The sequence below is a fragment of the Chelmon rostratus genome, chromosome 2 (genome assembly GCF_017976325.1).
Source record: "Chelmon rostratus isolate fCheRos1 chromosome 2, fCheRos1.pri, whole genome shotgun sequence".
Classification (NCBI taxonomy): Eukaryota; Metazoa; Chordata; class Actinopteri; order Chaetodontiformes; family Chaetodontidae; genus Chelmon; species Chelmon rostratus.
In genome coordinates, this window is record NC_055659.1 from 13,400,921 (window position 1) to 13,426,193 (window position 25,273).

Sequence of the window (25,273 nt, forward strand, 5' to 3'; positions counted from 1 at the left end):
GTACAGTTGGTTGCGTCTGTTGCCGCTGTGTGTTGCTCTCCTTCCTGAAAGACACTTGGATTGGAGCTGCTGAAGTCACTACGGAGGCTGGTGAGTTGAGCCTTTTTCTCTGTGTTCCTATCTGTTTCTTTTGATTATGAATTGTCATATTCAGATGCCCATAACTCTCATATGCTTTTCCAGCATCTAAATTTTTAATATGTAGCTTATTAAATTAGTGTTTCGCCCCTTTTCTGTGTCTCTGCCCCCTCTCATCCTCCCGCTGTGGTTGGTGGTGTCGTGGTCCTGGTCGGTTGTGTTTACAATTCCTGCTTAGAAGCAAGGTGGAGGAAGCCAATTAAATAGCATGTTTGCTAAACTACAGCACAGATGTTTGCCTGACAGTTAGCGGTAGATGTTAAGAATGAAAAAGCTCCATCCAGGCTGCTGAAGCCCTCTTCATCAGGGAGTTTAAAAGGAAGCGTCCTCTCACCGGGCTGGGAGGAAGACAGCAGAGATAATACCGCTGCAGGTGTTTCCTCGTTGCTTGGTGCGGACAGTCAGCTGTGGAAATCCACAGATCCTCCACAATGAAAAGGGAACGGGATGTAGCAAGGTGGAGGTGAAGTATTTTGATAAAAAAGCATCAATGTATTCAGGTGTTTCCTCAGGTGAGGAGGAAGCTAACAAAGTGAAACTAGATTGCAGTTGCTCTTTGTGAAAGCTCAATGAAATGGCATTAAAACAGAGTTTAATGGTATTGTTAAGTAAGAGGTTATAAGAGAAAACAAGGACATGCTGCAGGTTCTGTGTGCCATTTTTATACTGTGCTGGTTTTAAGTTGATTTAATCAACACCGTCTTTGTGTAAAAGTGATTTCAAATTATGCTAAAGCTAACTATTATTTACATCTTCGATTAATCTGCTGAAAGTTTTCTCAAGCAATTCATCGTTGAGTCTATAAAATGTCAGGAAATGTTTCTGGAACCGAAGGTGACATCTTAAGATGAGTTGTATTGTTCGACAGACAGTCCAAAACCCAAAGGTATTCAGTACACTTATCATAAAGACCAAGAAAACAAATATTCAGATTTGAGAAGCTGGAACCTGTTCATTGTCTGTTTTTGTTTTGTTTTTTTTTTTGCCTTAAAATGATTTGAACAATTAATTGTTCTAAATTGGTAAATATTCTAAATTGTTTGCTGATTAATTTTCTAGTTATTAACTAATTGATTTAACAACTTATTGTCAAAAATCCAGGATTAGCCATTGTTAACGTTGACAGCCCACTGAAATCTCTACGTATAAAATTTGATGTTAAATGGACTCTTGATGAAGTCCGTTTTGTTAATGTGTAAACAAAGGAATCTGCTCCTGTTGATGATTTACTTGTTGTAAATGTATTAGGCCATGCACTAGGTGCATAATAAAAGATTTGTAGCATCTCATTGTTTGTTGTTTGCCATATTTCAACAGAGACAATTTAAGTGAAATCCCAAGATTCCTGAAGATCTTGTCAGTCAACTCCCACATGGCAGTGAACCACTTACTTGAAGATTGAACCAATTACACTCCGCTCCAGAGAATTGCCCTCTTAGATGCCGCTCAGTCTCCGTGTTTGCAAATGGCTTGCTGTCTGAAGGACGAGCTCCTCTGTTCCATCTGCCTCAGCATCTACCAGGACCCTGTCAGCTTTGGCTGCGAGCACTACTTCTGCAGGAAGTGCATCACTGAGCACTGGAGCAGGCAGGAGCCTCACGGAACGCGGGACTGTCCTGAGTGCCGGAGGACCTTCACCGACCCTCTCCTCTCGCCGAGTCTCAAGTTGTCCAACATTGTGGAGCGCTACTCGGCCTTCCCGCTGGACGCCATCCTCAACGCTCAGAGGAGCTCCTACCCCTGCAAGGACCACGAGAAGGTCAAGCTCTTCTGCCTCACCGACAAAAGTCTGGTGTGCTTCTTCTGCGACGAGCCGGCGCTACACGAGCAGCACCAAGTAACCACTATTGACGAGGCTTACGAGGAGATACAGGTCAGTTTTAGCACACAGCGCTCTGACAGCTCATTAGTAAGGGTGAGGCTGACATTTTCTTAAAACCCATCAGCACTCTGCGCCACATTCAGGCAGTGGCACTCATTCACCCTGTGGGAGCTGCCCAGACAGTTCAGCCTCAGCCCTCTGCTGCCACAGAGCAGCTCCACTCAAGCAGTTTTGGGATTTAGTGCTTTGCTCATGAGTACTTTTGGTGCAGAAGGTGCTGAGGACTGAAATATATCTAATTTATTTTTCCCTCCCTGATGTCCACATTACCTGTGAGGTCAGGGGGGTGAAGTAAAACACTTTTTTTTTCTTTTTTACACATAAGTAAATGTCAGACCTGCCTTTATATTGCCTACAATGGTTATTTTAAATTGCAAATTTAAATTCTGGCACTATTTCACACTGATCCTGACACACACTGGTCTCGAGTGTCATAATGTTCTCACTGTTTTAGTTGTGGTTTGTCTCTGCAAGTAAGGAATTGTAAGTGCACGAGCAGACGCGAAGTGTTTGTTGAAATAATATGTAAAAAACTTCAGATCAAGAATATTTTTCATGACCGTGACTTTGATGGTTCTTTTACGAAGCTTATGGTAATGTGTCGTATGTGTTTACGCTGACTCATATTTTCCACATTAACAGGCAAGGGTCGGTGTTTGCTTCTCTCTCAGTGTTGGGATAATTCAATTCCCAGCAAAGAGCAAAATCCAATAACTGTGAAACAAAGCCTCTAATCCCATTCCTTCTTTGCCCCAGTATGCAGTGAAACACATTCCAGTCTAATTTTCTGTCGTCAGTCTCATTTCTTAAGTTTGCTGTTCAGCATGTTCAGATCCGTCTATGTGACATTCAGTTTCCAGTATTCTTGGCAGACAGCAAAGTGAACTCTCTGATAAGAAACAGACCAAAGTTTTGATGGTTAACACTCAGTTATGCAGTTTTGAAGGGTTTTCTGTTCAGACCAACACTCAGGCCACGTTGGATGTCACGCTAACATAATCTGTGCATTTGGATTTAGAGTTTGGTCATTCAGAAATCTGAGATTAATGCCATATTTGCTGGATGTCCATCTTCTTAAAATGCCACAGACTCTGTAACTGTGGTTGTTACTCTATTATGCAGTCTCCTTCCTTGCTGCAGAGACTGTATCAATAAGATGGCCTCAGCCTTTGACTATTCATTACACTGACCTCTTAAGATCCTCTGAAAGTGCATCTTTGACACTGACACGCTCATTTTGCCCTCAGTGCTCTGAATCAATGAGCAGCTTTATATTCAGACTGCAGCTAAATTATAAAAACCATCTGATGGAGAAATGATGAGACAAAATTGATTAATTTGTCTTTTTTGTTCATTTTTTTAATAACACTTGAATGGATTTACTAATGTCAGAATTATCAGTCTGTGTCTTACATATTTATGATGGGAATATCCACAACAACCAATAGTTAATTTGAATCTTAATGCATCAGCTGACAGCCCATTGTTAAGTGATCATATTGTAATTTATTGAGACAAAACTTCAGAACTCAAGAAAGGAAATATCGTGCATTTATAAAAACAAAAGCTCACATTACATTTGATTCTTTTCCAAATAAGTATTTTTAAACTATATTTCATGTTTCATCTGTATTTATTATCTACTAGCCTGGTTACAGACCTCAGAAGCTCTCTGATTTTTCAGAGGTTAAAGTAGGTCTGGTGGTGCTGATAGGCAGATGTTCGAAACACCACTTAGCACATCAGAGCTTTGAAATCTGCATTAAGAGTTTGGATATTATCATTCTATGACAGAGCCAGAAAAATGGCCATGAAAATAGCAACAGGTGTGGATGAGATTGTGCAGCTACACAGGTTATAAGTTGACCTCCAATAATAATAACTGTTAAGATGAAAATTAGGTGCTCATAGCAGCTGTTACAGCAGCTTTCATGTTGAGTGAAAATGAAGTGGCAGGACGGATACTTCGCTCGCTTTTTGTCTAAACTGCTGATTGCACTGGACTTATCTGACAACATTACCATCATCTTTGCACAGAACGTACATGAGATCACATCACACAAACCCTACTCACTGCAATATACACAGCGTTTGTTTATTTGTATATTATCGCTTGAAGTGCTTTTTTATCTTCCTCAGCTGCCTTATTTAATTCTCTGTTTTACTGCCATCGTATTTCTTCACTCTGCTGTTCTGAAACCTGCACCAAGACAAATTCCTTATACACATGTACCTGGTGAATAAAGTCTATTTCTGCAAATAAATCACCCCCTCAAACAATAATCGGCAATCCAGTCCAATTATCAGGCATAATGTCTGTTGCTTTTATCATCCCAGTTCCAAAAAAGCTGTGTAAAACATACGTAAAAACAGAATGTGATAACTTGCAAATCCTTTTTGACATATACTCCATTGAAAACAATGCAAAGACAATATGTTAAAGTGTTTTCATTTTTGGAAATATCTGCTTATTCTGAATTTGAATAAGCAGCAGCAACACGTTTCACACACGTTGGGACAGGAGCAACTAAAGACTGGGAAAGTTGTGGAACGCTCCAAAAACACCTGTTTGGATCATTCCACAGGTAAACAGGTTGATTGGTAGCAGATGATAGTATCATGATTGGGTATGAAAGGGGCATCCTGGAAAGGCTCAGTCGTTCACAAGCAAGGATAGAGCGAGGTTCAATACTTTGTGAGCACATGGTGTCAGGAACATTTTTTAAAACTGTGTCGGTAAACACAGTCAGTTTTCAAATGATTGCATTTTGTTTTTATTTATGCTTTACATAGTGTCCATTTTTTTGCAATTAGGGTTGTAAACATTATGTGTTTTTAGGGAAATAATCCTTAATGTTTTCATTGCACTATAAGCAATTAACTGGATGTGGCTGTGTGGAGAGAACTGATCACATGTAAACATAGTGAGTGAGTGGGCCATGTAGAGCTACAGTTATGCCCTTCTGTGTTCTGCATTAAATGTAATTAACAGCGCTGTGAACATCAATGCTGTCCTCCTTAATTTCCAATCAGGCTCTGCGCTGGAAGCCTGAGAAAGGTCAAAACTGTGTAATCTTGGAGCAGAAGTAATTAGGCCCAGCACAAGATGTTTCTCTTTTCTTGGATACCCGCTTGTCCCTCTGCTTGGAGCTCTTTTCAAGGCGGCGATGTGGCATTTTGTATTCTGGCAGGAGCTTTGGAGGCTTCCCAGATCTACAATACTCAAAGAGAGTATGAGCGCACAGAGGCCCCACCGGAAAACAACCACGTCTCATGATGGGCTTGGCACACCCGCCTTTTCAGATCTACAAGTGGGGCGGTTTGTTACTTGACGTCCCATCCTTTCAAGACAAACACAAACATCAGAACGAGGCAGCAGATGGTGTCACATTCTTTTGAGATCACAAAGTACATTTTATCAGAAACATCTCTTCTGCCACTGTGAACTTTATTCTCTGAATGAATTTGTTTTGGGATGGATCCCATGTAAGTAACACTGATATCAGTCAACTCAGTTGTTTACTTGTAACGTCTCTTTTCTTTTCAGCGAGCAGGCAGGAGCTGTGTGTCAGATACAAACAAATGCGTGAGAGCTGTGCCTGCAGGCACAAGCTTCACTTTTAGCATGGGGTCCCACAATGCTTAACTAAAGTGCCAAAACAACATGGTGAGGATGTGTTAAAGTGCAGCAGCAATCAGCTCCAGTGTTTTGACTGTCTGGGCCAGAGGGGCACATGTTGTGCCAGCTCGGTGGCCTCCTTTAAAGTGCATCTTAGAGTTTTTGGAGGGTGGGAAAGTTTGTAGATGAGGGGGAAAGGATTTGGTAGGTCGAGAGCCAAAGCTTGGCCTTTTTGTGTTGAAGTGGCACTTTGGCACATGGGATTTGAGATTGGCTTGGAAGGTTTTTTTTTCTGCCTCCATGTCTCTATATGTTTCTCTCTATTTGGCCTCTGCTAGTGCAATATAGCTCATCATTTGTGTGGTTGTGCACGTAGTGTGACTCCTCTGTAAGAGGGGTTCACAAAGAGGTGGAGGACAGCGTCTGCTTAGAATTGCCAAATATTCTGTGAAGAGTCATGAATTTGTTCTCAGGGAAAAAACAAAAAACACACTCATGTCTGAGTAATAACGCTTCTCTACTACTGTCCATTTTCCCAGCAGTGTTTGCTGTTTGGTTGCATCACCCTCTGACTTCATCGCTCGATAGAGGAGCAGGATGACGCAGACATGTATCATTGTTGTTGTTAATTCAGCCAACTATCTCCACAATCAGAGCTTCAAGAATGACAAAATCTAATTTCAACATCCACACTAGCTACTCAGACATCTGAAGCAGCCCCTACAGTGAGCCAACATGATGAAAGAAAGCAACATAAAAACAGAGTCTGCCGTGACCCAGAACTGCTGTGTGAGTTCTTTCTCAGGTCTCTTTCGCCAAATAGGTCTAAATCTCGATGAGACTTGCTGAATATGTACATTTAGGCAGCACACTTAATGAGGAACGCTTGAGCTGTGAAAGTTAAACATGTGAACGCGTTCATGGCTTTAATTCAATGCTACAGCACAGTTCGGTATTCGCAGCCTTTGATTTGATGTTCTGAAACGGACTAGATTCCCAAAGGATTCAGATAAACAGAGCGTTTGTGTTATGTCATGGCACAACCGCCTTAACTCTGTTGACAGTGTGTTTTGTTGGCCAGTGACGAGGGCAGTCCTCGGTTGGTCTGTGGCAGGCTGTAATCTCCTTAGCCTGGCATGTCACTCGGCTGACCTCAGGCCCCGAGTCTTGCTGCAGCGCTGAGAGCTTTACCTCCTGCTGATCTGCATCCTTTTCCCCCGTAAATGCTCCTGCAGCCAGATCTGTAATGCACAAACACGTCCTGCACCCTACCGTTGCAGACACTATGACACACACACACACGCACACCTGACAAATACCTAATTGCTTGCACATATTTCTCAACATACAGGATATTAAGGTAGGATCGGGGAGGATTTGTCTTCGGCCCTGCCATTTGCTTCAGGGAGTGCAGATTTCACAGGGTATTAATGCATTCTGATTAGGAGGGGTTTTATTCCACCAATCACATTAGGCAGTATTAAACACAATTTAAATGTAATGCACAAGAGCAGAAAGTGCTCTTAATGCAAAATTATCTCAGACTTCTTGAACTAAAACAGAGCCACAATCAGCAAAAGAAATCTCCCAATTCTCATCATTAATCCTACATTATTATGTTGTGAATTTTTCAGTTTTTTATGGGCCTGTCGGTTTTGCTTTGAACTCATTAAATGAGGTTATAACCAGACTGCCAGACATCCTTATCTACTGAGCCACATCCTTCACCCTGTAAAGTCTGTGCTTTATGATCTGGGAAATAATGCCTTTTATTTTAGGCAACACGGTTAATGGTGATGAGATTACACTTCCCTCCCTCGGCCGTGCTGCACTTGGAGCGCTGGCGCCATCTTAAATAGAGGTTGGCTGGATCGCTGTAACCCTGACCGGAGCTGGACGAAGCTGCGCACTTATTATCACACCACTGTGGCCTAAAGTTGGCAGTCAACTCCTGCAGAGGACAAAGTGGAGGCAGCAGCAGCCACTGTGCCTTAATTGTGATGATGAAGACTGTCAGTTGGCTGTGCACGGCCACAGTATTGCAGGGCTAGACAGACTCTTCCTGCTGTCTCCTTGCCCTGGGGACGTGTTTCCGCTCCACTTGACAGCGGTGTAAGACCAGATAAGAAGGGAAATAAGACTGCGGCTCCTGGTTATCAGTGCATATTTGGGGACTTAACTTTTGTTGCAGAGACTATAGATGCTGTAAATGGTATAGCAGCAGACAGCTGTGCTGTGATGCTGGTCTGACTAAAGCCCACGCAGCTGAGGAATTAAATGATTACTGTGGTGTTGAGTCACCCACACAGACCCGTCACTCAAAGTGTCCAGATGCACCTGTTTGCTGCCCTTGAATAATCCTTTCTTATAGCCGGTTATTTCTTCCTTATCAGGTCACAAACACGAGGGTTAACCATGAAAACATTTTTGCACGTTTCTCGTCTGCCTCACTTCAACATAGGGCAGCGTTTGAAAATGCAGAAGGAGCACGCCGGCCTTTTGAAGCGTTCCTCTGGTGGTTTAAAAACAGGGTTGTCTTTCACTCTCTCTCTCTCTTTCTGAGCATGCCATCACCACGCATGGCCGTGCTGCTGCAGTAATGAGTCAGGCAATTTCAAGGGCACCCACGGCTGCCATCTCCCCTGTGGCTCGCCTCAGTCTGCTCTCCTTTCCTCGAGCAGCTCCATCTCTCTCTGTCTCTTGTTTTTTACCCCCTCCTGCGCTGTCTTCTCTGTCAGTCCCCGTTTCTAAGGTGTGTGGCTTTATTAAATGCCGCAGATCTTGTTTGGCAGCGGATTCTTTTTAGGAAGCTAGTTCCCAGTACCCCACCCTGCTAATTTCCCACCACCCCCCAGACAAGTGAGTTTGTCCAGCTTGGCGGTCAGTCAGTTTGGTGTGGCAGAGAGGCAGCGTTCATGCGGAAATGGAGCCATGGGGAAAGACAGAACAGTCATGTTCCATTAGAGGAGTGCAGCCGTAATATCCTCATCCAGAGAGAGGCGGTAGCTTGTATTACACTTACCACTGATACCATTGATGATGCTTGAGGCAGGACAGAGCCAGACTGCGTGTTTACTTCAGCCCATGCTGCTGCTCGATTAGCACATGAACAGCTGCACTGATTGGAGAAAGTGGAGCTGAGGCTGCGTCCATCAGACAGAACGTTTTGACATGAGATGATTACTTTGGCTTGCGCTTAAGTTAAGTGAGTCAGATGATGGTGCATCTGTTGTGCATTAGAAATGTGTATGTCGGCCTTCTGGCAAAGAGGAGTCTGTATGCAATTTGCCATATGTTTTCTAGCATGTAAAAATGCTATAAATTAGTTGCTTTTTAAAGAGCAGGAAACATGAAAGTGTCTCAAGACTAAGATGATTGTAAAATCCATTTTACGAACCTTCTGAAACTCAGATGTTGTTTCCCAAAAGCACAACAACCTAAGGTGCTCTTGCTTCATCATGGCCACTTATTCAATCCAGTAGGTGGTTTGTAGTAAAATGAGTTATGATGTTTAAATAACCAAATAAGAAAATGAAAGTTACTCGCTCACAAAAAATGAATTGAACTTTTGATTTTGGCAGTTCTTGTCATCATCGTCCTCTTTCTTCTCATCAGATACATTAATCTCGTTGAAACTGCACTTTCCAGATTTGATCTATTCAGTTCATATATTTTATCCTCTTTTTTGTGTACATTGTGTCATGCACAGTTGGTGTAATACAGATATAGAACGCGCCAAAATTCTGAACATTTGAAAGTTGCATAAATTGAGTCGTATGAACATCACAGAAAGGCTGCATCAAATTCTACCTTCATGAAGGTTATAACTTTCAGTTTCTGTTCAAACAGTTTTATAGTTGTGTTGATTAAATCTATTTTGGAGGACATATTCAGCGTTGTTGTTGTTGAGCTTTGTCGGATTACACTGAAAGGTGTTTCTGACATCCAGTTTGACCCAATGTTAATGGAAAGGGTAAAATATTAGAAACACCTCTCACTCGGTAGAATGCAGCCTCCAAACAAAAGACCCTGAAATGGCCATTAAGTTGAGTCAAGCTTCTCTTAAACGGTTATTGTATTACCACTCTCATGAAGGCAGGAGTTATTGCAGGGCTATTGTATTAATTTTAGAAATGTACTGAGTAATCTGGCAACTGAGTGCACTTTTGTTTAGCAACATTGTAATTTATACAACCTCAAAAATAGCCACTTCTGAAGAGGTGTGTTCTGCAGAAGTGTCATTCGTTTTCTGCAGCGGGACACAAACTCCCACAAAGGACTCTTTTCCAATGAGTCATTATCAATGAATGCAGGGTACCTGTTGTGTTACATCAGGAGTTGGAGTTGTATCTGTCTGCCAGTTGAAGCTGGGGGTCACAGGAGTGCAGCACACACTGTAACTGGTGTGGCAAGCCAGAGAGGGAGAGAGGGGAGATTTACTAGTCATCTTAGTGAATGAAAGGGGAAGTGCTGTCCTTAAAGTTTTGCGGCTTAAAGTGGGGCTTAACGCTGAGCCCAGGCCTCCCTAATGTGAGACAGATCAGCGGGGAGAGCAGCCTGCACACCAGTGACACTGCCATGAAGGTTTCATTAAATGAAAAAGACCAGGCACAGAAAGATGTTGTATAAATGGTTACTTTTTCTCCAACTCCTTTAGAGGTAGAAAAGCCTGTAAAAAGTGGTGAATATGAAATGAGAGTTGGAGGAAGATGGGTTTTGGGCAGACACAATTGCAGAGCTTGGTAAATGTTAAAAATCCCTGAGAGGCGAGTGATCGCTGAGCAGCCATTACCTTTTTAGTTTTGTCAGTTGGATATTTGGGTGGATGTGAACTGCTGTGCTGCGGCAGCCTTGAGACTCTGAGCCCTGTGTTGCTTGATTAGCTGGGGAATTAAGACAGATTATAGGCCATTGTTCTCGGGGGTCTGGGCAGGGCCGGACCAGGCTGTAATCTCTTTTAATGCCCTGTCTCCGTGATTTGCTGCAGATGATTTAATTAGACGTGCTGCTGGTAGGAGTCCTCATACACTGTACAGCTTCCAATCAGCCGGATCTGAACCCCTCACCGAGCTAACCAGTCTGATAGCGAAAGAGAGAGGGAGCCTGAAGGTGTTTACCTCTTAAATGCCTCCTTTGTCTGAAACCAGAGTCAAGGTGCATTTCTGTTTACCCACAAGCCTTTGGTTGTCTCTCACGGTTCAGGTGTAAAGGGACAGGAGATGATTGATGGGCAGCCACGAGCTGAGAAAAACTCTCACATGCTCAGTCTAGCTTTAGCTGTGGGATTAGGGAAATGGCGTCCAATTAAACAACAGTTTTTTGCAAAAAAATGTGTGTAATTATCATTCGAGCGGAAAAGAAATCCTGTTAAATAATCAGTTTTAGTGAGTATTTGTGGAATGGAAATCACCCAGTGAGAGAATAAAAGTTTTGCATGACTGCTCTGATTTGGCCTGTATAATAATTGATATCCTCATTAGCCATTTTAAAACACCATAACTCAGAAGTTCCTCATTAATGTGATGCATATCCAGTTCAAGTTTCTTTGCCCATGCAGGTATTCCTAGAGCTTGTTTATTTCCTATAATGCATTTAGCGTGCATCTGGGGTCAGGCTAATCAGTGGGGAGTGGCCAGCTGTATCGTCTGTCCTCAGCCCTGGTTCCTCTCCTCCTCATCGCCTGCACATTAACAGAGGTTTCCTGCTCCAGCATCTGTTTACAGTTCAGGCATTTAGCATTTAGCAGAAGCTCTTTTCCACTGTGGCTTACAATAACTGCAGCATTAAAACAAGTGAGCATTTATCAAGCATTAAAAGTGTAAGCTGTCACATAGTTTAGAGGGCTGTGAAATGCGTTGCAGCTTTAATCAGGAAAAGTCAAGTGCAAGAGCATCCATCTGATGGGCACTCTCATATATCAAAGTGACAGAGAAAACTCCTCTGTGGAAATACAAAGTCATTGCATTTTTTTTTGTACAAGCCATGCTGTCAAAGGCTCATTTTGCCTTTTCCTATATGTGTTGGTGGTGGTTTTAAAACAAGCACTGTTAGAAAACAGTTGTTCAGGAATGTTTGCTCCATTTGATTAATTTAGGTTTAGATTCATTTTGGCCTTTCATCCACACTCTTTCAATGCTTTGACACCTGAAACTGAAGCTTTTTAAAAACCTTTAAAACCATCTCCAAAGTGATTGAATCTAAAAACATGTATTATAACGTGAACAAGGAAAAACTGGGCTTTTGAAGTTCAGTGAGCCTAATTGGGGCCTCTGTGGTACTAAAGTTAGAAGATGACTGTCTGCCACTTTCATTTGAAACTAGGCGTCAATCACACAGCGCAGGTGTTGTCATGAGGCGACTTAATGATCGTATTGATTTGCTCCAAATCACAGGACCAGGCCGCACTGTCTTCTGATTAACGAGTAGCATTTGTGACCCAGTGACAAATCAGGATCTCGTTCAGTTCTCTGACAAAAGCATGAACTCAGCTGCATCACAGCGCAGTATGTGTGATCAGGAGGACACTGAACAGGGGAGACTGAGTCGAGTAACTCCTTACCCAATGTTAGACCGCAGTTTTAGTGTTTGCTGAGTGGTATAGGGCAATTTAGCTGCTGGACATTGATTTCACACCTAAACAGTGTTTTGCTTTAAAATTAGCAAATTTTGTGTGGATATTCAGTCGTTTCAGTCACGTGGATATGCATTGTCTCCAGAGGTTGAATGGAGAGCTGAAGTCCTGTCCCGCTTTCTGCTTAGCTTCTGTTTCACTGGCTTTCAGTTCTCCATGCATGTTGATATAGAAGTTTTACTGACATTGTGGTTTTCTGTCCATATTTCAAGCTAAGTAAAGTAAAGTAAGTAAACAGTTACTGCTGCAGCTTTTTCAAAAGCCAAGTGAAAGCAATCCAGAGTGGAAAATTGAGTTGTCTGGCTGAAGCAAGTGAAACAGACACTAGCTTCAAAGCTGAATGACTTTGGCTCTCGGTACTGTCGCAGTTACTTTAGTGTATTGCTTAATAATTTCCTCTGTATTGTCCTTTTTTTGTACACACACAGCACACAATGCTTTACTTGCACATGACCTTGACTCCCCTATAACTGGGAGTAAAACAAAGATGGCATCTTCTTGAGGATTGATCTTAATCATATTCAGTGTATAAAGTTTTGACAACCCGATGAAGACTTGTGTGGGTTGAAAACTGGTCAGTATTGTACAAACAAGACATGCATTCACTGAAAACTGTTTTTTTTTCCTGCTCTGTGCTTAAGCCTGTTTTTTTTTTCTTTTTCATATGATGATCCAGGCTGCAGCATGTAGATTATTGGAAATCATGGGGAGTTAATAAAATGCAGACCTGACTGAAGGCTATACTTAAAATTCATGGAAGTGTACTGCCAGTGTCTGCAGAAACAGTCTGTTATTTTCTACACTGCGACTCGTCAAAAGAGGCATACATCCCAAATATTTATTTGATGTCAGGGGACTCAGTGGAAGAGAAGCAGGCGTACACTTTATTTGGTCAGATAGAGCTGCTGGCGAGCTAATGCCATCACGCCTGCGTAGTGCACACACAGCAGCTACATCAGAATAGCTTCCAGCTGCACCCATGCCGCCAAGACGAAGTACAGGCAAACAAATCTGTTTGCTATCCCTGCCGTGTTCGTGTCGTGCTGGCTGGCATGCGACCGCATCGTGCTTTTTCACAAGGTGATTTATGCGGCTGACACATACTACATGGTTTTATATTAACAACACGCTGACTATTAGAGGTTTCACTAATCCTAAGAGGCTTTTTCTAAAAGACGACACGAGCTTGTGTTTGTTTGTAAAAATCTGATGGAAGTCAAACATATCCAAGGGTCATTTTCAGGGTGTGTTTACCCAGTGTGACCACCCAGTGAAGTCACTGCGCAGTAGGGCCGAGATAACGCTGCTCCTCAGAGCTGTGTTGTTGTGCCTGCATTAGTGTTTGGTTTGCGTGTGTTTGCTTTCTGCATAGAGCAGCGGAGCTTCCATATATAGCTGTTTAAACCAGTCTGGCTGTTGACCCTCTTCTCTGGAAACTAGACAAGGTGAAAAATACGGGGAAGTGGTTGAGAAATATTTAGAAAAGCATTCCCCCGGGGTGTTGGTCAGAACACACAGGAGACAGCATGGAACTTTAATTATTTAGTGAGTGATTTATCCTAAACACAGCCCAGCAGTAGAGTAAGTAGACCCAGCTATGGCACGTATTAAAAGTAGATGCGTGGTCTGAAACATATCAGAAATAAAATATATATACACCAGCTGAAGTAGGTCTTGCTAATATACACAGGGTTTAGCAGTTATGGTAATCTCAGTTATAATCCTGATAAAGTTACTAATACTAACGCTAACAGCAATAATACTGCTAGCATCAACAACCCGCTGACCACATTTCAATATGGCAGGAACACATCAGTTTCCTAAGCTACTGCTTAGTAGCACATGATATCCGTGAACATGTATGCACATATATATGTAAATACGGTATCTTGACTCATCAGTTCCTGTTTATCAGGAACAGCACTGATCAAACAGAAGTGCTGCGGCAAGCCAGAGCTACGAAAGGCTCGAGTTGGCAATTAACCTAACCCGCTCGTCTGTGGACTGTGGGAGGACGTCGGAGCACCCGGGAAAAACCCACGCAGAGAGAGTACAGCCCAGAGCGTGGCACTTTGTAGCCGTAATCTCAGCTCTCTGAAAAACGTCCACACTGTTGGCTCCTCTCTGTCCTGCTGTCATTGCGGACATGTCTGATCTCACCGCAGCTCCTCCACTCCCCCATGGACCTCCTCTGTCGATTTTAGCCGTGATGGTCTAGGGTACATGGGAAATGCTGTTCCTTAAGGGCCGCTAAGAAACAGAAATTTTAATGTTAAGTGTTAATAATATGACCCTCATTTAGGAGACATATGGGGAGACACATGCTGCTCTGTTCCAAGGCTAGATTTTTAGTTATTTACATCGCCAATGTCAGTAGCATTTTTTACGAGGTTTCTTCTTGAACAGAACCAGGAAGTAAAAATCTTCAGCTCTCTATGCAGAAAAATCCAAAAAGGCTGATTTTGGTTGCTGCACAGCCAGGTGGCGTTTCCAAACACAGCCGCTTAAACCAGTTTTACTAATGATCCCTTTCTTTTCACCTAATTATAGACGGTGATTCATTGGAAAAGCTTGTGGTTTGTTTTGAATTTTATGTAATCTCACAGGCCTCAAGGAAGTACATTTTTGTATGGTAATTGTTTTTTTTCTTTCATCAGCCGCCTGTTGAGATGATGTATCGCCCACTCTGAGATTAGCATCTTGCTCTTGACAGGGTTGATTGATAGAATTCAGAGGAGGGTTGAAAGTGGTTGCTTTAGTGATATTATCCTGAAATTTCATATTAGCATTTAAAACTGGCTATCTGTCAAATAGATTCCCCACGTCAGCTGTGAAAATTGTGTATATATCTTGGACTCCTTATTTGAATAGCTCTGCAGAAACAAGTTGTGCTCAGCAGGCAGGAGAAAACAGCCTCAGGCCTGGTGGTGAAGCACTGAGCAGTTTCTGTGAAGGTGGTGACTCTTCACAAGCTGCAGGCTCGCTCTTATCGCTCAACACTTCTCGGATTTCCGCTCTTGTGCCAAAGACGAACCCTTTGTTGCTCTTAAATAGCTCGTGCTGCACTGTGTAGATCATCAAACTTAACATTGAGGGCTTTCAGAGCTGTTTGTCTTTCTTAAAATCCTCAGACATGCTGCCCTGCTGACGCCACACACTCTGTTCTCACCGCTCCCTCAGCTTGGTGTGCAGACTCTTTTAGAGCTTCTGCAGCAATTCAGACATCATGAATCTTTTTCAGTTTAAGGACAAAGATATTAAAACTGACATTCATACTGTTGTGTTGTTGCTGTTTTTTTTTTTCTCCTCAGCTATTCGTGTTTGGGGTAATACATTTGCATACTCTGTGCCCTTCCTCACTCCAGGAAGTGGAGCAGCAGCCTCTGAGCATTCATCATTTACATGACGTGCCCTATATTCAGAGGACTGGAAGAGGCGCCAGCATCGGTGCTTCTGCTCCATCCTCACTGTTTTTACCAAATGTTTTCTGTAAAGTAGAAGTTGAAGACGTGGGGGTCAGTTGTGGTCTGATGCCCAGACGCAGCATCAGTCACAGTAGACCTGTTTTATCTATCAAATAATTATTTTTCTGTCAAAAATTGGACAATTATGCTGAAATTGTAGCTGTAGCAGATAGATCTTTTAAGTGCTCAGCAATAAGGAATTTACCTCTTGTCTTTACATGTTTAATTTATCATCTAAATTTACTTTAATGGCTATATTGTTCAATGGTAAACAAATTTTTGCTAAAACATAAGTCGATCAGCAGAAAATTGACAAAACTCAAGACAGTTTCATATAACTCATTATGAGGATGTGTTGCTTGTCTTTCTTTATTTTTCATATTGTAAAATTTATTATCTATTCGTATCTTTTTTGGATTCGTCAAAAAAACCCCTAAACAATTTCACCTTCGGCTCTGAGAAATTGTTATTGTGTCGCATTTATCTTTTGTGTGTTCTGAGCAATTGATTAATTTATATCACCGTACTTGTATCACGAGATTACAAAAATAAAAATGCTCAGATCCGAGATCAGTCACAGCAGACCTGTTTCATTTGAAGTTGGTATTGATCCGTCCTTGAGCTTAAGTTTTGAAGCAAATCCTGCTTTGTATTGGGCCCTAAAGCAGTCCAAAGGAAAATGATTAGTGCACACATACAGTAACTCCTGTTCCGTCTACCTGCATGTTATCGCAGCCACAGTGAAACACATTATTTTTAATATGCTAAAACGTTTAGCACTGTAATGACTGTATTGCAAAATCCATGTCGTGGCAGAATGTGACACCAGTGACGGCAATGAAAACCAGTGTACCGTCCACCTTTAATATACAGTCGTGCTATTTATGTTTACTACATTTGAGAAGGTGGAACCAGTGTTTGGCGTTAAGCAGTTAATTGATTGTCAAACTTGTCAGCATGTCAATTGATTAATCGATTTTGTAATCTTTCCAGCACTAAACTGTTGAGAAATACAATCAGTAATTAAAATAAGTTGCAGCCTGAATAAAAATGATCATATATGACTACAAACTGTCACTAAACCAGACCGTCATTGTAACTGAGGAGTCAACTTTACAGGGGGGCTGGCATGTGAGAAGCACACAGTTGAAACCTCATATTTTGGAAGTTGAGCAGCACCTCAGCCTGTCCTGTGTAGTGGATGCACACATGCCCTCGTACTGCTCGGGCTGTTCTTGTCTCAGGCTGCCCCCGTCTCACTAGGACAGATGTTGGAGGTGAAAAGTGTGTCTCTGTCCTGCAGCTTTCTGAGTCAGTCCTGCGCAGTCAGCTCAGCTGGCCTCTGCCTGCTCTGCTGGCTGAGCTCAGGCTGCAGGGACGCACTCGTCCCCCTGGAGAGGCTGCAGGCTCTGCTGATGCCAGAGGAAACAAGGCTCCGGGATGTAAGGCGCAGCTTGAGCTCAATTTGATGTCTTGGAACAAATACACCAGGGTTTGCAGCCTGAAACAGCACTTTTATTGTTCTGCTTTTTGTTTCTTCTTCACAAGTTTTTTTTTTTGGTAGCTGCTCGGGGGCCAGGGGAGGGGAGTGGAGGGGGGCTGCCGTCACACCAGAGAGACAGGTGAAACATTTTTATGACTGGCCTGAAATTGTTTTAGCCCAGAGTTTATCCTAACTTTGCACACAGCTAAAATAAATAGGCCTGTAAACCATATAAAGAAAGATTTTGAAAGACTGTGTGCTTACACAATGCATTGGATTCCCAGAAATTATTGGTCTGCATTTTGTTATTGCACTGAATGGATGTTGAGAACAGTGTGTCAGAGAGGAGAGAAAAAAATGAAAAGATTAAGAAAATCTTGCACCTCAGAACACGAACCCCATATCACGGCGAGTATTTCGGTGCTTGTGACATCAGTAGCTGCTGTCTGCTCGTAGAGGTCGGCTGTTAGCTCTTTCTCTGCTGCCTTTGTCAGTGTCTTCAGGCTGCACTCGGTTTGGCAGTGAGTGCTGTGAAAGGGTCCTCGCACTGCGAGGACAGGACCACGCACAGGCTAGTCGCTTGTCATCATGTTTCCATCGGGACAACCTGCTGATGAGAGGCCTGCTTAGTGCGCTGTTGGGTTTATTTATGTATTTCCACTCACTCCTGGCTTTTGTGTCCCAATTAGAAAATGCAGCACTTTGTAAAATTCAACTTTCTTTGGTGCACAAGCAGATTATTTGTCTTGGCTCTCTTCTCTGTTTGCTGTTTTGTTTCTTTGCATTTCTACCTGCTTGTGCCATGTTTACTCTCAGCGAGATCCAGTAATGAGGTGAGTGTTGGCGTTTCATCTTTCCTGTTGCTGACTTAATAATTTATTGTTTTCTTCCTGCTGTCAGGCTGCCATTGAGTTCATGCTCACACTGACTCATTGCAAACAAACCAAGAGCTGTAAGCACAAAGTAATGTGGACTAACGCTTAACGCCGATTGGACAGTTTTGATGATGTCATCCTGCATCTTCAACGCATGGACATACAAGGGGAAATCAAATTGCACAGACTGACAGCATGTCATGCAGCACTTTACTGAGCCTTGCAAGTTAATTATATTATCTGTATTTTTGTTACAAAGACGTGATTGTGGGTGTGAGAATTATAAATCCTAATGTACGATATAGAGACTGGTGAACAGGCATTTTGTACCATAATGTAATGGAGGGGCAGTTACTGTGTGGTAGGACACCACCTTAAAGCACCTTTTCACTTTCTGACATATCGGAGGAAATCTCTGCATGTGGTGACCCTGGTTACCATGGTTACCAATTGCTCTTGCATAAATTAAGGCTATGCATCGCTTATCGCCAACAGTTTCTCTTAAAAGATAAAAATTAGCAGATGGATTAAATAGTAGTTTAGCACAAAATCCTGGGTTTGGTCCGTTCTGCCGCGTGGACCACTTTCAGCCGCCCAGAGACCCCGCTTTCAGGTGGATCTTGGCCAGTGCTTTTTGAAGACCACACCAGAGTTAGACTGATGCTTTCACACCAGCCCAAACAAAATAAACCGAACAGGTAAATGCACCAGAGTTTGATTGTACTGAACCAAACAGCTGAGGTGTGAAAGCACCCTTAAAGATCTTGTAGGATTTAGTTGTCTATGTATACTTGATAGTAAGGAAAAATAGTGGAGTTATTGGGTTTTGGTGCATAATGTACTGTTACAAGGGAAGCAAACTGTTGTTTCTCTTGTAATATCCATGCTGATAACCTTGAACTTACAGTATGTTGTTGCCCCTGTGATTCTGTACCTGGGTGTGGACAACATATTTCAGATCTGGTCCATATTATACTAGAACCAGGCTATAAAGCTTCCTGTCTGTCTGTCACGGCTGCAGTGTGTTGACTGCTTTGTCATTGGCTGGCGTCCTGTTTACTCACCCTGTCTGCTACCTGACAGAATTACACCCTCAGCTCGACGAAGGTTATGCCAAACTGTCCTTGTGAAAATCACTTGCAGCACGTTGAGTTGTTGCGGGCTCTGCTGGGGTTTGCGTTCTGTCTGCTGATAAACAGATGAAAGCGTTCCCACTGTAATTATAAGCCTAAGTAGCGTATTGGTTCTGCATTCTGTATCTCTTCCAGTAAGGAGATGAGTTGCAAGTTTTCCCTGTTTGTTTTCTTCCTGTCAGCAGTGCATGTGACTGAAATCACTGGAAGCTAGTCCTGTCTGTGTGAGGGGAAGTTCTCCACCCTGTAGGCTTTTTATTATTCATGCTGTGACACTGCATGTTGTTTTGTTCGCCTCTTCATCGGGGCTGGCAGTTTGAAGCCGGTGACGCTCTTTAAATCCTGAACGAGCTGCTGAATGTAATCAAGCTCGCAGCTGTAAGGAAAGTTTCAGGAATTTTCACCCCCATGCACATTTTTGAAGAATTTATGATTTTATTCATTTATTTTCTTGTAAATATCTACCAGAGCTGCTGACCTTGCTGACAGGAGAGGAAGAAGGGAATGACAGCAGGATGAAATGAGTTTTAGATTTATAATCCCCCAGCCGTGACCCCCATTTCCTGCATCTTGACGTCCTGGGGAAATGTCATGTCAGACTTGTGTTGGCCAGATGCGATGGACAGGAGAGAGACGCCTTCACACACTTACACACAGCACACACAAGCTTCCTTGTCAGCATCTCTGCTGATACCACTGTTCATTCATTTGGGGTATTTTTTTTGGTGTTGTTTTTTTTTTTTTTGCTTTTGTTTTGTCACATGATAATGGTTTGTTTTGGTATCATGCACGCTCATCTACGCCTGTAGATGCCAGTGAATTACATCCTAACTCCTTACCCGTGTGTAGTAATGGACACTACAGCTGTGGCTTTCTCTCAGTTTCTGCTCGAAATGTCATCACAGAAAATCTCCATCTGTAGGATGCTCAAAGGACAGTTTTTGCCTCCAGGAAGCTTAAAGAGGATTATGTAATTGCATGTTATGGAGGAGGTTTCAGGGCCTTGAAGTGTGTGAAGATGTTAAGCACTGTACATATTCTCCAGTGTATTTAATTTCAGCATCAAGATCTATTCAATTACAGGAACAGAGTGGATGCATCCAGTTTGTTGCAACTCCGATTTCAAACGTGATCAGATGCTGTGCAAAATTTTAACAAAAACTTACAGTGTTTACCATCAACGGTTGATCCTCTATATAATCATATGTTCACAAAGTGGTGTATCTCGCTCCTTATTCGCTTGTGAATGACTGAGCCCCTCCAGGATGCTCCTTCCATACCCAGTCATGATCCCATCACCTGTAACCAATCAACCTGTTTACCTGTGGAACAGGTGTTTTTGGAGCGTTCCACAGCTTTCCCAGTCTTTTGTTGCTCCTGTCCCGACTTGTTTGAAACGTGTTGCTGCATCAAATTCAGAATAAGCAGATATTTACAAAAATGAATGATGCTGATGAGGTAAAATATTAAATATTGTCCATATATGTCCAAAACAAATAAGTGAATGATCATATTTTGTTTGTGTTCGACACAGTGTCGCAAAAAACTGAGACAATTTGAATCTAAAACTTTCTATTAAAAGTAACCTTCTGCCTTGTTTTCAGAGGTGTGTGGGGTCGTGTCGATAAATCCATCCATCTATTGGTACAGTTAAAATTGCCCTTCTCTGACCAGTCAGTCAGACGATGTGCGGCAGCAGAGCGGAGGAACATGTTTTCTCTGCCAGTCTGTCAGTGTTGGTCTATTTCAGTGTGTGTGGGAGCAGCCTTTGACCTGCTGCAGACAAGCGTGTAGCGATGAGGCGGAGAGCCTGCTGAGCCTGCCGCACTCCTGTCATTAGCATGGAGAGTCACGCTCCCTCATTGCACCAACCATTGTTTTCCACTGTTTTTGTCCTTGAGAAGAAACATGCTTCATGTTCAACAGCCCACATTTACTCTTTTTTAATTTGTCAGCTAATGATCGAGGTCAAGGATTTTCTAGTACAGCACAAATTGATGCAAGGCGTGCTTTCTCCTCTCTGCTCGTACCTTAACCTTTTTTGTCCCTTCTAGTCTAGATGGTTAAATTGTTATGTATTTTTCCTGTCAGTGAAGATCTATTCTGGCATTTATTTCAGACCCGTAGCTGAGTGATGGTTGTTTTCTGTGCCCCGCTAAGCTGACAGTTCCATTTGGTGGGTTTTTTGTTTTTTTATTTTTATTTTGCTGCAGTCAGTGGTTAGGAGGTGACACTTTGTGGATCACAGAGACAGTGGCGCACAGGTTGAGCAAAGAGACCAGCAGCAGGGGTGGCTTAGTAGAGGGCTTTGAAATAAATCAGGCTTGTGTCGGGTTGTTTCCTTTAATAAACATTTTCAGAGCAGATGAAATGATGCCATTTTTACAGCCACACATAAATTGTTATTTCACATATGAGGCTTTTGTTCAATGCACAGTTTCTCTTTGATTTGTAGCTGTGTTGTGAATAACTGTTTGTACTTCAGGCCCATTTATTATAGCATAATTGTGCTTTTTTTGTTTTATTTTTATAAAACTTCAGTTCGTCAGCACCCTGCATTTCTCAATGAGCAGTAATCCAGACTGTCTAGTCACCAGAATAGTATTTTACCTGCCAACTCACTAAATGCTGCATTGGTTCAGGCTCAGATGCGGCGAAACAAGGCTCTGAGGTCCAGGTGCAATGTTACACTACTGTTCAAAATTTTGAAATCACCTGTAACAGTGATGTTTTCCTTCTTTGCTTCAATAATGGCTATTTTAACATAACTCAGAGACAACATTATTTACATTTGAAACAATTTTGGCACCAAAAGAACAGTAATTAAGTGATTAAACCTTTCATTTAGTTGTGTTAGTGTTGCATGATGGGGGAGAATACTGTTTTAACCATTTTTTTTTTCATTCCCTTCAATTTTGAGTTTGTTTTCCAGTCCAGAAAAGCGTCAGTGACCCGTCAGTTTGCAAACCCTCTGTACAAAATCACATATTATTATTTGTAAAGAGGACTTTCTACAACCTGAAACCATGAGAGACCATTCAGAAGTATAGAGTAGTCCTCTCAGCCATCTGACTGTAACACATCGTTTTTGGTGGTTTCCACACTTTTGATTGGTCGTCTATCTTTGTGTCCTTAAAAAATGTATTTTGTGTTATTGTTCACTGTAGTAACAGAAGTTAGTATATCCACAATTCGTACCTGGGGATGATTGTTCTTTCTATGTAAAATTAGGAAGATACCACTCTTGCAGTGCTGTCTGTTGAAGGCTTGTTTGCCAAAATGCATCAGCATAAGACATGAAATCGTTTGTGTGTGTGTGTGTGTGTGTGTGTGTGTGTGTGTGTGTGTGTGTGTGTGTGTGTGTGTGTGTGTGTGTGTGTGTGTGTGTGTGTGTGTGTGTGTGTGTGTGTGTGTGTGTGTGTGTGTGTGTGTGACTTTGGCGTGCTGCTTGGTTTGTAAGCAGATTGATTTGTCCAATACTTGGGTTTATGACCAAATACTTCATCAGCATGTTAGCATTGTCATTGTGAGTGTGTTACCACGTGATGCTAGCATTTAGTTCAAAGCACAGTTCTGTGTTAATTTCAAACTCTCTACCATCTCATACCTTGTTATTTACTCAGTATGAAAACGTCATCCGAGTGCTGATTAGCAAAGTGTCTTGTACGCACAGTTCTTTGCATATTTGTAAAAACAAGTCTCTACTTAAGGGTGGGCATCTGCTAAACCACTTCCATCCTAAAACCTAAATCTGAGCGCACCACTGTTGTTGGCACAGGGGACCTGCATAAAAACTCTGTGCCATTTGTGACAGCAGCGTCCCAGCCAGCTCCTCCAGAGCCTCTTTCCTGCCTTGGGGAGACTTGGAGGTGGCTGAGCGGTGCAGGTTCTGCCAGTGTGTGCCTGACTAGAGATGAGACCCAGTTTTCTCTGACACAGCCCAGCATCTCCAGAGACTTCATTTTATCTCTTTCATATCTCGCTCTCCATCTGCCTTGCTTGTTTTGTAGCTGAGGCTTAAATCTTTTCTGCCTCGTACCCGAGCAAAGAGAGCTGTTACACAAATAATACAATTTAAATAAATATAATACAATTTAGACTTGCAAAAATATCTGCCCGCCAGATATACTGCCAATATTTTTAAGCAACTGGGAGTGTTTTTAAGACATTATTTGAGCAAAGAAGTGGAGCGTTTTACATTGTGTGATACAGTATTTAAGGAAATCCTGCGAACAATATTCTTCTGTTCTGTTATTGACTTCCAATAAGTAATTACTAACCTGTTGTATGTTGTTGTTTTGTTGCGTTGCAGAGGGAGATGAAGGAGCAGCTGGCCTCCCTGCAGGACAGTGAGAAGGGACATACTGAGGCCCTGCAGCTCCTGCAAAGACAACTGACTGAGACCAAGGTACTGCAACATTTCCCCTTTTTTAAAAAGAAGAAAAAGAAAAAGAAAGGAACAGCTCTCATATTTAGAGCTGCACCTGCAGCAATCATTCAGGTGCATATGGCTGCAACTAAAAATAATTTTTCTTATCTATATAGTTCATAAAAATGTAAAAAAAAAAAAATCAATTAATTGATTAGTAGATAAACAGGATTCATTTGTGATATGTTCTATCACAGAATGTTAAAAACATCAGGAAACATTTTTTGGCCATTTTTGCACCAAAAAATAACTAAGGATTCTTCCAATAGGCTAATCAGTGAATTGACGGCTCCATCAGCTCTAATGTTTGATTTTTGCTTTGTCGGACAAAAACAATTTTAGGATGTCATCTTGGGCTCGATGAAAGTGAGCTGACCATCCAGACATTTTACAGACGGAAAGATTCTAATCAAGAAACAGGAATTCTCATTTTTATTTAACAAGTAATTAATTATACACCAACAAATGACATCGGCGGTCACTCATAACAGACTACGTGGATATGAACAGAATCAATGCATCCTTGTTGCATCTTAAGCAATCAAATGTAACGGATTAATCTTAATCAGTCAAAGTAATGCTCAGTAATTAAGGCTCTTCTAAAAAGTGTCAGAAAATGAAGGACAGGTCTGTTTAACGTGTGCAGTCACTGATTATCCGTCTTTTCTTCCAAACTGATTTGGACTGACAGTTAAATTCCGACAGGTAAAATGGTTTATTGAGCGGCTGTTTAAGCTCGACACATTGTTTTAATCAGCGAACCATGAACAACCGCTCGATATGTCAGTCCCTGAACCCCCCCCCCCCACACACACACACACACACACACACACACACACACACACACACACACACACACGTCTCCTCTCTGCCCTGTGGTGACATTGAAGCTATTGACCAGGGAAAGGCCTCTGGCGGAGAGACGATGTCGCAGCAGTCAGCGTTATTTGTCATTTAGTGAGAACATTCCTCTTCCTCCTGTTTTTGTACCTGCTGTCCGATGTCGCAGCATCACTCATCTTTCTTCTCGAGTTCTGCACTGCAGGACCCTCCGCTGCCAGACGGAGCCTGGCCCCTGTCCGTCTCTGCCCGTCCATCGACTCGCTCTGACTGCTTGAAGCAGGCCTTTCAGCCGCAGAATGAGCTGATCCCATTAGATTTACATCCATTTGCGCAGAGTGCTCTGCCTGGAAGACAGCCACACCGTGACTTCACTGATCTCTGATACATTGAGGTGGCTGATAATGAAACATCTCCCTGAATGTTTTCATCTTGGTGAATTTGAAGTTGCGTGAAGTTGGTTTTCTCCTTATTTTTGTCAAGAGCACTCCACCAGCTTTGCAATGCACTCCCATACTATTGTCAGACTCACGTTGGACAGTTTTTTTTTTTTGTCTGTTTGTAACAGAATGACAGTTTGGCCGAAGATTTGGGTGTGTTAAGCTAGTAGCGGGTAATGTTGCCTTGAACCACGAGCCACAAGCAGAAATGAGAGTGGGCTGCAGAGGTTTGGTAAGCTCACTTCCTTTTACCTCAACACCTCCAGATTTTTTTTCATTTTCAAACTTGAAGTCTTCAGAACCAAATGACGCTGACTTGAGTGGCATCACTTGAGGCGA

General features: G+C 42.3%; 1 protein-coding gene across 1 annotated transcript in view; it reads left to right on the forward strand.

Moving 5' to 3' along the window:
* Positions 1-64: 64 nt before the first annotated feature.
* trim62.1 (tripartite motif containing 62, tandem duplicate 1) overlaps positions 65-25,273 on the forward strand; it is a 35,117-nt gene continuing 9,908 nt past the window's right edge. Inside the window, exons 1-3 of the mRNA XM_041952905.1 lie at positions 65-90; positions 1,456-2,011; positions 23,538-23,633. Coding sequence (XP_041808839.1) covers positions 1,604-2,011; positions 23,538-23,633 — 504 coding nt within the window. The 5' untranslated portion in view covers positions 65-90; positions 1,456-1,603. The remainder of the gene's footprint in view (positions 91-1,455; positions 2,012-23,537; positions 23,634-25,273) is intronic.